The sequence below is a fragment of the Polyodon spathula genome, chromosome 24 (genome assembly GCF_017654505.1).
Source record: "Polyodon spathula isolate WHYD16114869_AA chromosome 24, ASM1765450v1, whole genome shotgun sequence".
Taxonomy (NCBI): Eukaryota; Metazoa; Chordata; class Actinopteri; order Acipenseriformes; family Polyodontidae; genus Polyodon; species Polyodon spathula.
The window spans coordinates 19404604-19419075 of NC_054557.1; the positions used below are offsets into that span (position 1 = coordinate 19404604).

Here is a 14472-nt window from a genome sequence, read left to right on the forward strand (position 1 = left end):
TCCCATTAACCATTTCACCCCCTTAGAAAAGTTTACTGCTGTATACACACACACCCTGCCCCATGCTTTACCCATGAATTTACTGTGCATTGTGCCTTTAGCTGACCATGGTTTCACCTCTCTGTGCTTTACCGTGCTTTCACTGTGCTTTATCACACTGTGCTGTGCTTTTACCATGGGGTCATTTATAAGGGTTAGAGTCTGTTTCAATGTCGAAATCAAGTTTCGTTCAACATTAATATTCAAGACATTGAGAAAGACTTCTAGTCACAACGCTGGTCAGTTAGTTAAAGTATTAAGATTCTTTTAGTATTTTGTATTTAGTACTTGTAACCCTGAGTAAGGATTATATTTCTCGATCAATCTCTTGGGCAGGTGAAAGACTTGTCTAGTGTTTATAATCCAGCAAGGTTACAGCTTATTCACAACACTCCAACACTCAACAGATTCTCAGGCTTATTCAGTATTTGCTTGTTGATTTGATCAGGAGGATTACCCATTGAGACCGAGAGGCCCTAGTTCACAAGGGGGTCCTGAAAACAACAAAGGAGAAATACGAATTCAACTACAAAGCAAGCGACACAATAAAACATGTGTGCTTCATTTCTCCTGCTTCTTGTTTCAGCCCTGGCAGCCACTGGTGGGCAGCTGTCTCTTTCCAACCTTGACGGGAGTACCAGCCTGGTCCTGAGCAGTGGCGCTGGCACAGCTGGCACTCAGAGCATCGTCTCCTCTCCTCTGTTCCTGAACCACGGCGGGCTGCCCCTCCTCGGCTCCAGCCCCGGTGTGGGACTGATGGCCGCAGCTGTGGCCGCCAAAGCCGCAGCTGCATCACTTCCTCCCATGAGCTCTGCCTCTTCCTGCTCCTCCACGTCTTCTGCTTCTTCCTCCAGCAGCGAGTCAGCACAGAGCCCGCCCATTCGTGGAATGGAAGGAGTCTCCGCCTCTGAAGGGGCGGGAGCTAATGCAGAGTGACCACACCCTCTCCTACTCCTCCTCCCCCCTTAGTTGGTTTCTTCAGAACTCCGCCCATTTTCATTTTCTACAGCAAAAAAAAACAAAACACCCAAAGAATTTTTTTTTTACTGTGTATTGGTTATCGGTGATAGGGCCAGCCTGAAAGTGACTTTTCTTAAAGTAGATGTAACTCCAACAAGGGGGATGGCGACGTGCTGGTAAAAGAAATGGAGAATTTTCTGTTTCCGCAACGGAGAGGACTTTTAAAAGAAGAAGAAAAAACCAAACACACACAAATGAATGCCAAAATTTCACACCAAAAAAAAACTAAACAAACAAAAAATAGCTTTACCCAAAGGTTCTGTATATAGTCATTTCTTTGTCTTTGCTTAAAAAAAGAAAAAAACAGAGAAAAAAATTATTTTTATTTTGTGCTTATGTTATTACAAATATTGTTTCTATATTTTGGGGTTTTTATTATTATTATTATTATTATTATTTTTATTTTTTAATTTTTTTTTTTTTATGTATATTTTAATATAAGTCGAGGTTCAACCTCTTATTTTTTTACATCGATTTGTCATTTTTTGTTTTTTTTTAGTTTTGTGTTTTTTAAAGTTTAAAAAAAAAAGTGACAAAAAAATATATATTTCTATTTAATTTGCCTTTTTTGTATATGTGCTAAATTAAAACGGAAAACGTACACATATAATATAGCTATATGTATATATATATATATATATAGATATATATATATATATATATATATATATATATATATTTATTATTTCATGCATATCCCAAACAAACATAGAGGACCTCGTTGTATTAAGTTTCTTCTCCTGTTGCTACTTTAAATAGTGCCTGTCGCTTCCGGATTAAAAAAAACAAAAGAAAACAACCCAACCAAACCCAGCTCAAGACAGGAGAATACAAACCAAAAGAAAAAAAAAAAAAAAAAAAAAAAACAAAAGAAAACAACCCAAACAACCCAACCAAACCCATCCTCTTGCCCATTTGGACATAAAAACCAAAAGAAAAAAAAAACACATCTTATGTTTGGTTTCCATTTTTTTTGTGTTCTTTTGGAGAATTTGGGGTTCTAAACCAAAAAGAAAAACAAAACAAACTCGGTTTCTCCATTTTTTTTTTGGTTTTTTTGTGTTGGGTTGGTTTGGATGAAGAAAAGAATATGGCTTGTTTTTTGGTTTTTTTTTTGGAAAAAAAAAAAAAAAGAAAAAAAAAAACCAAAAAAAAAAAAAAAAAAAAAAAAAACCAACCAAACCCAGCTCAAGACAGGAGAATACAAACCAAAAGAAAAAAAAAAAAAACCAAACCCATCTTGAGAAAGGAGAATACAAACCAAAAAAAAAAAAAAAAAAAAAACCCAACCAAACCCATCTCGAGACAGGAGAATACAAACCAAAAGAAAAAAAAAAAAACAAAGAAAACAACCCAACCAAACCCATCTCGAGACAGGAGAATACAAACCAAAAGAAAAAAAAAAAAAAAAAAGAAAACAACCCAACCAAACCCAAACAGGAAATACAAACCAAAAGAAAAAAAAAACAACCCAACCAAACCCATCTTGAGACAGGAGAATACAAACCAAAAGAAAAAACAAAGAAAACAACCCAACCAAACCCATCTCGAGACAGGAGAATACAAACCAAAAGAAAAAAAAAAACCCAAAAAACCCAACCAAACCCATCTCGAGACAGGAGAATACAAACCAAAAAAAAAAAAAAAAAAAAAAAAAAACCAAAAACCAACCAAACCATCTCTGAGAACAGGAGAATACAACCAAAAGAAAAAAAAAAAAAAACACCAACCAAACCCACTTGTCTCAGAAGGGAGAATACAAAGTTCTGTTCTTAAAATGGGTTTCTTTTTTTTGTGTCCAAACCCATCTTGAGGTTGGTTTGGGTAGAAACCAAAAAAGAAAAAACAAAGAAAAACAACCCAACCAAACCCAGTTGGGTTGGACAGGAGGGCGAATACAAACCAAAATGTTGGGTTCTTGACAACCCAACCAAAACCCATCTGTAGACACTAGAATACAAACCTTTGAAAAACTTGGAAAAAAAAAAAAAGAAAACAACCCAACCAAACCCATCTTGAGACAGGAGAATACAAAAAAAAAAAAAAAAAAAAAATACCAAACCAATCTTGAGACAGGAGAATACAAACCAAAAGAAAAAAAAAAAACCCAACCAAACCCAAAGAAAAATACAAAAAAAAAAAAAAAAAAAAAAAAACCCAACCCAAACCGTGGGTAGGCTTCTGTCTCTTATGTTTTTATGTTCTGGTTTTTGTTCAAAAAAAACAAAAACAAAAACCCATCTTGAGACAGGAGAATACAAACCAAAAGAAAAAAAAAACATACCAAACCCAAAGACAAGAATACAAACCAAAAGAAAAAAAAAAAAAAAAAAGAAAACAACCCAACCAAACCCAGCTCAAGACAGGAGAATACAAACCAAAAGAAAAAAACAAAAAAACAACCCAACCAAACCCATCTCGAGACAGGAGAATACAAACCAAAAGAAAAAAAAACATACCAAACCCATCTCGAGACAGGAGAATACAAACCAAAAAAAAAAAAAAAAAACCAAAACGGCGGCATTGAACTTACAAGATTGTTTGAAAACGAGAAGAGATTCTTTTCCAGTGCTGGGAAATCTGAGCGGATATCTTCTTTCTCTGTTAAATGAATACCTCATATAAAGTATTAACTTTCTGAAGCCAGCAACCTAAATATATAGATATGCCCATATATATATATATATATATATGTATATATATATATATGTGTGTATGTGTGTGTGTGTGTGTGTGTGTGTGTGTGTGTGTGTGTGTGTGTGTGTGTCCTATCTGTATATAACTGTGGAGAGGCAGTTTCTAAGAACATAAAAAAGACTTTTTAAAAGACAGATTTGTTTGGTGGGAGGATACTGGCCTCTCTAGTTTCAGAGCTTTAACTGGCTTCTCGAAGAAAACTTTATTACAAAGAAAAATGTTTTTCAGGTTTTTTGGGGTTTTTTTTTTAAACGTGTGGGTTTGTTTGTTGTCCCGTGGACCTCGTCGTTTTTGTGCCGTTTTGATTTCATCTTCGGATACCAAAGCTTTCTCTAAATCGCAGAGGAGAACATTCAGCCACGACGAAACAAAGCGAAGAGGAGAAAAAATATATATATAAGAAAGAAACAAGAAGAAGCAACGACAAAGAGCTCAGAGAACAAACAATAACGAATACCAAAAACTATTCAAAAACCAAAAAACAGCAAACCAAAAAACAAACAATCAAGAACTAAAAAAAAAGAAGAATCTAAATGTGGGAAAGAGAAATGGATATCTGACTTATATATATATATTCCTTGTATTTAGGGAATATTTGACTGACCTCAGAATTTCTTCTTCAGATGTTGCTTTCCTTAGTTGTGCTATAGATAGCCTATCAGGTGGTTGGAAAATACTGTGAAACTGTAGCTTTTCGAGTTTTAGATTTAAGGAAAACCAAAAGGAAAAGGTAAAAATAAACCACACATCATAAAAGCTTTAGCATGTTTGCCAGCTTGAGGTTGGGTGTGAATTGTTTTGAGAACACGAGTGTGGTTTGGAGGGGGTGCCTGGGTGTGTGTGTTTGAGGGAGGGTCTGTCTGCCTTTCCCGCCACACCACCCCCCTCCCCTTTACCACGGCCTCCCTCTTCCTCTCGCTATCTGTTTTTTTGTGGGGGGGGGGGAAACAACAAAAAAAAAACAGGTTCTTTTGAAACAAAGGAAGAAAAAAAACAAGAAAACTTCTCAACATACTTTAGACGGAATGTAACTGTTAGTTGTTCTACTTAGTTTTTATAGAAAGAATCTGTGTTCTTCTCTGCTTATATTGCTAAAAAACCTTGTTGATGTTGATGATGATGATGATGATGATGACTTGATTTTAGACCAAAAATATAACTGTCTCTCATTTTTTTTCTTTTTTTTAACCATGCGGTGGAGGCAACAAACAAAAAAACAAAACACACAAACAAAAAACCCAGAGAAGAGCGGAGCAAATAATAATAATAATATTAATAATAATAATAAAACGTATTTTTGATGCGGAAACATCAAAACAAATAAGTAAGCACGTGTTTAGTAAAGGTCCAGTCTTTCGCTGTTCCTAGGGGCAATTTGTGACGATCGCTGATTAAATGACCTTGTGCTGGGTTAAGCCTGGTTAGTTAAACCCAGGGCAGAATCAACACCAAGCAGTGACGAAGCTGCGTTTGATTAGCGGCCACGGCTTCACAGCTAGGCCCAACTGAAAGCACCGTTATTTACAGCTTCTCGCTCTTCAACACCCCCCACACACACACACATACACACGCACATCCTGCTCAACCACACACACACACACACACCATACACACGCACATCCATGCTCAACCACACACACACACACAACACACACACACACACACACACACACACGCACATCCTGCTCAACCACACACACACACACACACACACACACACACACACACACACACACACATCCTGCTCAACCACACACACACACACACACACACACACACACACACACACACACACACACACACACACCACACACACACACACAGTGCTCACACACACGGGTTGTGTGTTACACCACACTGCTCACACACACACACACACACACACACACACACACACACACACACACACACACACACACACACACACACACACACACACACACAACCACACACACACACACACACTGCACAAACCTGCTCACACACACACACACACACACACACACCTGCACAACACACACACACACCACACACACACACACACACACACACACACACACACACAACTGCACAACACACACACACACACACACACACCACACACACACACACACACACACACACACACACACAACCACACACACACACACACACACACACACACATTTTGAGCAGATATTCTTGCCTGCCATTGGTAATACACCAACTACATATAATCTCACCTCCCAGAAACACACTATTGTGCTTCAACCTTAAAAAAACAACCCATTCCAGTAATATCCGAACCGACGTTCCTTTGCTATCCTTTATCAACAGTCTGGGTCGCAGGCTGCAGTAACAGATAATAAAAAGGCTGCTTTTGCATTCTTCCAGTACGTTGTCGCTACAGATAACAGAAACAAAGGGGTTTAAAAAAAACTAAACCCTTTGTGTGAGAGTTGAGCGAGGGGAACTACGCCTAAGACAACCAAAGCCTGGCCCCACTGTTTACGAATAGAAAGCTTTACACAGCTATGAAACCAAAAATAAGAATAATAAGATAGTTGCTGTAGCCACTGCCTCTGCTGCTGCGGGTGAGCGGGTGGGCGGTGTCGGAGTTGCGGGCTGACTTTGCCCGCTGGTTAGCTGCCCCGGCCCCGCATCCCCGCTCCGGACTGCTTGACTCCCCCTCAATATTTTTATTTTGTTTTTTGTTTTGTTTTTTTTTTCGATGCCCACCGCGGGAACGCGTGTGTGAGAGAGAGACAGCCCATCATAAATATATATATACCTCATGTACTTTGATGATAAACCAAATAGAATAATGCTTTAAAAAAAATGGGACATGAGAGGATTTGGGGGTTGGGGGGCGGCAGAGTTCAGCAAGGAGCGCGTATACCCAAATGACTGAAATGTACACCACCACCCCCACCCCCCCCCCAGACATTCTCCAGTCCCACACTTTAATGTTTGTCAAAGGAGAAACAAAAAACTTGTAAATGTTTTTTTTTTTTTTGGATAAATTGTCGTTGTGTGTTATTTAATATATTATTATTATTATTATATTTATTATTATTAGTAGTAGTAGTATTAGTGGTGGTGGTGGTGAATTACCACCACTTAATATTTCACACCCTGACATTCTTCTGTGAAAGTGTGGGACTGCTGAAAAGAATTATTCAACGAATTTTTTAATAAGTTGTTTTAATAAGAAGCAAAATTAACGGTCCGTCTTGCCTTGAACGAAACGAACTGGACCCCAAACCCAGCCTCCAGGGGCCCCCCCCCCCCCCGTAGCCCACCCTGGGAGTTTTGGGATTTTGTGAAAACACCCGCTCCAAACGCCTGGAGAGTTATAAAATGACCGCCGGGCAATCACCTGGCGAGATATAGATACACTGCTAGCGCTGTACCGGGCTTCCCTCGGACCAACAGACAGGACAGGACAAGAGAGCAAGACTACATCAAAGTCACAGTCAGGGTTCACTGTTTAAATACTGGATTATAGTTTGCTCTTCCATATATAGCAGAAGCACTTATACTGCTAAATACCCGAAGCAGGGGTTCATAGTGTTGACGGTGGGTTTTGTTTTGCTGCTGAGGTTAATTGTGACTTTGGTCAGCCAACATCAACTACTGCAGCTGCTATATATATATATGTTTTTCTTTGTTTATCTTTTTATAGATAATTTTAACAGCTGTGGGTTGGAAACTTTATTATTATTAATAATAATAATAATAACTGGGGGGTGGTGCTCGTTCAGTTGATCATTTATTTAATTGGTAAATGAGAAAGGATTTTTGATTACAAATTAACTCCATTAGATAATACAATGCCGATAGTATTTCAGTAGTGGATTTTAATTTCCATAGGGGAAAACAGACTGCAGCGGTTTAAAAACAAGGGATTTAAAACTAAATCAGTTGTATTATTATTATTATTATTATTATTATTATTATTATTGAGTCTTCGAAAAATACAGCCAGACAAATATAGTATTTAATTGGTTGGGGTTTTGCAGTCCTCCGATTCTCTGTCTTGTTAACGGGTGAAACTGGCGCCAGTAAGGCTCCAGGTGTGAAGCGCTAGATCGAGGGGAGCCGAAGTGGCGGGTATAGGGCTGCACTTTATAAACTCGACAATAATAAAATAACGGTGAGGTGGCGCCTGGCGGTGATTACGAAGCAGGTCTGCCCCCTATCTGTGACGGCGGGCAGTGCGGGTGATTGCCGGTTTTTGACTGAAGGGGGGGTACTGAAAGCTGGGCGGTTGGAATTTATACCCCCGGGGTGGGGTGGGGGCTTCAGGGGATGACATCACTAATCTGTCCCCGCCCAAAGAAATCTCTGTTTTTTGGGTTTTTTTTTGCTTTCTTTGGAACACCTTCTTCTTGATGTTAGATCTTTGAAAATGATGCACATCGGTGAAACCCCCCACCCCCCCCCCCCAAACGTGCGAGAAAAACAAACTAATAATCAAATAAACACAAACAAGATTACACCACGCGACGGACAAATGTGTCGCTGACCCCATATAAGGTTCTTGCTGCCAGATTCTTCTTATAGAAGTATATTCCATATCCACATCCATTATTCATCTATCTATTTCTCTCTCTCTCTCTCTCTATATCTCTCTCTCTCTCGCTATATATATTGAAAGCAGTTTGTTAAGGTTTTGTTTTCCGCTGAAGGAAACCTGTGTGATGCCAAAGTATTGTAAATAAATCTTATCAGCGGGAGACAGAAGTTTAAAAAATGCTTATTTTAATCAATTTGAGTGCTGTTGTTATTGTTGTTATTTTCAAAAACATAACCGTGCACACAAAGAGGTACATTACGGTCATTGTTTTATTTATGTTCTTGTTTAGCGATGGATATTTTGGGGATGATTTCGTCGACAGAGCTTTCCAGTTAGAGGGTCGCTAAGGGAAGTTCTGGAGAGAGCGGCGGGGCGGAGCTGGCAGCATCGTGCCGGCTCTGGAGCCTGCGCCGTTACTCTCTCCGCCTCTCCCGGGTCTGGTTGCGCAAAACACCGTGAGTATTTAACCATTAACACTTAAATGCACGTTTCCCTTTCACTAGAGCACCCATTTAAAAGCGCCAGACAGCAACGCAGTGCGGACTCGGGGTGGCTGCAGTGCTGCCGCGGCCACGAACTGTCGCTCTCTTTGAGTTTTCGGCGAGCCTCTGCTGGAAAGCGCTTTCACGCATTGCATTTGTTCAGGGCGGTTATTATTTGATTTAAAATGTATTCATTTATTAACCTTACTTCAGAAGAACAGAGAGATTTGTTTTTGGGTGCCCTTTTACCCCTTCTCGTTCCCCCTGCGCCAGGACACCCCCACCCCCTGTTCTTTTTACTATACAGCTTGAATCCAAAGGAAAAACCAAGAGAATAAAGTTAGTACATTTACAAAAAGAGAATAAACCAAAGAATCTAATTTACTACTGTCGACTGGAAACACTCACTCACTCACTCACACTCACTCACACTCACTCACTCAGAACGCCGCTTCCTGGTCTGCTTTCTCGTGTTTAAACTGCAGTTTCCCAGCATGGGAAACATTGACCTCAGCATTCCAAAGCGAACAACAAAAAAGAAAGAAATAAAATGTATATTTTTAACTATTTGTCATTGGAAAAATCTTAGCTTCTCGTAAATATTATTATGATAATACTACTACTACTACTATTAATGATAATGATAATATTCGTAAACTTGTAACTTTGTTCTTTAGCTTTGTGTTGTCAATTTTTTTTCCCTTTTTGATTTTGAGGGAAACCGAAAAAAATAAAATTACAATAAAACCATGTAGCGACAGGAAATCTAGGAGGTTTTTTCTTTTTTTTTTTTTTTTTGGTCGTCTATACCTTTTCTATATGTCTCTTTGTAAAAAAACAAAACAAAACCAAAAAAAAAAAAAAAAAAAACAGAAACAAATCTGTAATTAGAATAAATGTTTGGGAATAATAATAATCAGTAAAACCAGACAAAACAAGGTTCCTGCTGTCACTTGCAGCCTTCACCCCTTCAGACTGAGTCGTGTGAAGGTTTGTCAATGGGGGGCCCCCCCCCCCCCCGACCACCCCCGACTGACGGGGCTGACTGCGTGCTTCACTTATATCAAGGGTGCACCACTTTGCAATTTATAACACCGGCGAAGTCCAGCCTGGTTTACAAGTGGGAAAGATTTTGATTTAGGGGCGGTGGGGGGGGGGGTCACTCAGGAATAATACAGTCCAGCTCTCATTGGAGGGACAAGGGAAGGGAGGAGGCTGTGGTTCCAGCGAGGTGTGTGCTCTTTTAAACACAAACCGAGACGACTTTATCTCAGCGCCTCCTAGGGGCTTCAAACGACCAGCCAAGGAGTTTCAAAAAATTCCAAACTTTAAGAGCATGTATCCAATCACAGCAGGGCCTCGGCTGAAGCCACACCCTCGTCACGCCCCTAGCTCCTGACCTCCTATGGGAAATGTCTAGATTAGTGTTGATTGGGGAGGCGCTCCTAGTGGAGTGCAGGATGCGCCCTATAGCCTGGACATCGCCAGGGGGGGGGGGGGGGGGGGGGGGGGGGGTTGGCCAGGCTGTCCTCAGCTCACTACGCACCAGTGACCCCTGCAGTCTGGTCAGGCGCCTGCGGGCTTGCCTGTAAGCTGCCCAGAGCTGCATTATCCTCTGACGTTGTAGCTGTGGGTTGGCTGCATTGCGGGCCTGCAGAGTGAAAAGAAGCAGGAGGCTGACAGCACACACTTCGGAGAACAGCGTGTGTTCGTCTTCGCCACTCCCGAGTCAACGCAGGGCTGGTAGCAGAGCCTAAAAAATTATTGGAAGTTCTAAATTGGAAAAAAATACAAAAAATAATTGGTAACTACTAAATTTAAAAAAAAAAAAAAAAAATACATAGATTAGTGTTGATCATATAGCAAAATCATTGCCGTATGATTATAAAGAATAGCTGTCGGTATGTAAGATGGTGATGCAGTGTCAACCCCCCCGCCCTGTATGTGTGTACGTGTTGCTGGGTTTCACTGAAACCAGGGAGATCGTTTTAATAACTAAAACATCGGCAATCGTTTCTTTTTAACTAGTCTGAAAGTCTGGATGCATGTACAAGAAAAAACAATAAAGGAACAAGATCCTCAAAGTGCATCTAACCATGTCTTCCCTGCAAGCACCCCCACTGTTAACCTGCCCCCTGCAACACTCTGCCCCCTAGTGGAAGTAAGAAATACACCAGTAATAGATCCCACTTTAAACAGTGACACCTCCTACATCCACTAGAGGGCAGAGTGTTGCAGGGGGGCAGGTTACCAGTTAAACTCTGGTGTTCTTGAAGGTAAGACATGCTTGAGAGCTTTACATGGGCACAGGATATGACGACTGAAACGTACAGAAACATGTTCTAAGTCTGGGTTAAGAAAATAAACGTTTATTTATGGATGTAATTAATTTATTTCATGTATTTGTTTGTGATTTGAACAAACAGAAATCATGTAAGGGGGGCGGTACTGTAGTTTCAATGTGAAATGTTGTTTTGCTCAGTTTAAAAAAATAAAAAAAATAGAAAAGTGCTACCAGAGGAACAGCACTTTAATAAAGCTTGATGACAAAAATTTGCAGAAAATTCAAAAATGTGCAAATTAAAATGTAAAAAAAACAAAAATCTGAATGGTGATTTTAAATTCAAAAGAAAAATCTTAAATATTTAAAATATTGTCAGTGGGCTAAAACCTCCATCCCTCTTAAATTAATCTGAAGCGCTTGATCCAAACTTTCAATACCAAAACAATGTGCCAGCCCAAGACATTAAACACATAACAAAGTCTTCTTCAATTAATAAGCGAGTGTCACAGGATGCTGCATTGCTGTCTGGAATTCAGTCTAAACCAACGTGTGTGACACGACAAAGGGTTATAAGTTATGTTTCCCTCCCTCCCTTTTTGATTTGATTTTGTTTCTTTCTGTCCCTCTGCTTGTGTGATTAAGACTATCCCTCTCTTCCCTTCCTTGTAGTAGCAGGTTTAGCCGATCAGTGTATTTATCTTAAAAAAAAAAAAAAAAACAAAAAAAAAACAGCTGCTTGTTCATTGTATAGTGTCGTTCTTTTAAAAAGTCATTTTTGTAACTGAAAGTGTTTCATTCATCCAAATAATAATAAAAAAAGACTGTACAGATAAAATATTTCTTATTGCTTCCTTCTTTGTCTCAATGATTTTCTGTGGAAATGCAGACAGACAGAAAGACCGACTGACCGACAGTGGCACTAGAATGGGGATGGTTCTGTGTTATTCTGAGAGGCAATGGTGGCACGAGTACAGGGCAGCTACAATGGCGTGAGGCTGGTAGAATGGGACCGCAGTGTGCTAACTATACCCTTCCCAAACGATCTTCAGTGGCAGTGCAGGCAGACAGAGTGGCACTAGATGCAGGAAGGAAGGGTAAAACAAGTTTTTATTTGTATTACTTGAAGTGATGGAAGGAGACAAACACAGCATCCTCTCTGTGTTAAACATGTTTTATTGTTATTTCAGTATTACAGTAAGAAATATTGCACATGAACAACAAGTTTCATTCAGTCGCTGGTACTTTTATGTATTTTTTTTCTGCAAATAAGTCTGAGATTATTTTATCTCAGAATATCATTGTGAACCCAGGAAACAACTTCCAGAACCACCATCCATAACTGTAGAACACTCTGCTGAACTCAAAGCATTACAAACCCCATGACGAACATTTCCACTACAAGCCTTTAACAGAACACAGCCAATTGAATGACATTTTGACGAGAAGGCTTTCTCAGCGTCAGCGTGTCGATTAGGAGTCTTCTTCCATTTGAGTTCTGGTCGAAACGCTTGGCATTGTATTTATTATTATTTTTTTGTACTTCTTAAGTCACAGGAATGATATATATATATATATATATATATATATATATATATATATAATATATATATATATATATATATATATTTGTTTTTTGACGAGATTTTTTTTACACGTAAAAGTACTGGAGTCGTAAATTTTCAAATATGCATTTATTTTTTTATACATAATAATGACCAAAGGTATTCATTGGTATTATACCGAAGTAGCTAATAATCATAACATTATTGTTTTATGTTTAACACCGTGTAACAAATATATATATAAATATATATATATATATATATATATATATATATATATATATATATATATTTTTTTTTTTTGGTTCCTGGGTAGTAAGTGTTATTTCCTAATTGCTTATGCCTCAAAAGTATAGAAAATGGCTTTTATTCCACACAAACTTTGCTTTTGTGACCAGGGCAGTGATATTTCAAAATATCACTATTTCCAATGGGAAAACGTCTTTTCTCTCACATAAAAGTATAATATTTAAAGAAAGGGCTGGGGGTGTCGCTCAGTCTGTTACAACTCTGCCAGTCTAGAAATGTAGTTCAGAGTTCATCATGTGATTCAAACGGAATGAATAAATACAGACGCAAAAAAAAAAAAAAAAAGATTGAAATGTTATCAGGTAGTAAAGAACAGGCTCTAGGAGGTGTTTCATTTTATTTGTTTTCCAAAAAAAATCCATAAAATGAAATATGTGAAACTGTTCTTCAACAGCCCAGACCTCAAACTTTCAGCATAAAAAGACTAAAAAAAAAACCCAAAAAAACCCAACCTTCCCACCTTCACGCTGAAGTGACTAAGAAAATATTTATTAACTTTTTTCAAATGTTAAAAAAAAACTGTTTTTTTACTATATATATATATATATATATATATATATATATATATATATATATATATATTATATATATACACACGACATATATTTACTATATATATTACACACACACACACACACACACACACATTTAGATATATAGTTATATAGCACAGTCAAATCAATTCCTTACTGTGTGTGTCTTCAAAATTAATTGTGACGGATATTATTATTATTTTGCTTTTTATTAATATTCTTTTCTACTTAACACTTTTTTCATAAAAAACCAAACAAAACAATTACAATTTTAATGAATATGACATTATTAGCAGTGGGTGCAAACTAACAGCCAGATCAGCACAAATTAAACAGAAAAAAATGCAGTAAATCTGCCTTCAGCACTTTCTTACCCATGCTCAGCTGGGTGAATACAGAGGGCTGCGTACTAACGGGGGTGAACGAGACACTGAATCACGACACTGACGATGGGGATCCTTGAGTGATGCATAAGAATCAAACAGTCTTAAATGATGGAGCGTTCTGTTAAAAGACAAATAAATGAGTGCATTCAGACCAACTAGAAAACAAACCCTGATTCTTGGTGCTCTACAGCGAGCTGGATTGTGCTTTTGGTCTCGTGTCACGGTGCAAACGATAGATTAGGACTCAGCACATGGTCACACCCCTACTTTTAGAAGATATGTATCCTTCAGTAACAATTTTAAATTACATTTTTTAATTTCTTTTTTTTTTAAATTTGAAAACAGTTTTCGTGAACTCTATGGAGTTTTAAAAGTTGCCCTCCCAAAAAAAACATTATGCATTATAAAATACATAGATAGAAACTTAACATGGTACAATTAAACACACAGCACCTGAAGGGGGTTTTATTAGGGATTTTTATAGGTTATATATATATTATAGATATATTATGATACATGGATTTTATATATATATAGTATATATATATATATATATATATATATATATATTATATATATATATATATTTTATATATGACACA

The 14472-nt window shown here is 38.1% G+C and overlaps 1 protein-coding gene across 1 annotated transcript in view; it reads left to right on the top strand.

Annotated features, from left to right (window-relative positions):
• pou2f2a (POU class 2 homeobox 2a) overlaps nucleotides 1–1289 on the top strand; it is a 64234-nt gene extending 62945 nt beyond the window's left edge. The window contains exon 15 of the mRNA XM_041225714.1: nucleotides 626–1289. Within this exon, the coding sequence (XP_041081648.1) occupies nucleotides 626–975 (350 nt within the window). The 3' untranslated portion in view covers nucleotides 976–1289. The remainder of the gene's footprint in view (nucleotides 1–625) is intronic.
• The last annotated feature ends 13183 nt before the right edge of the window (nucleotides 1290–14472 follow it).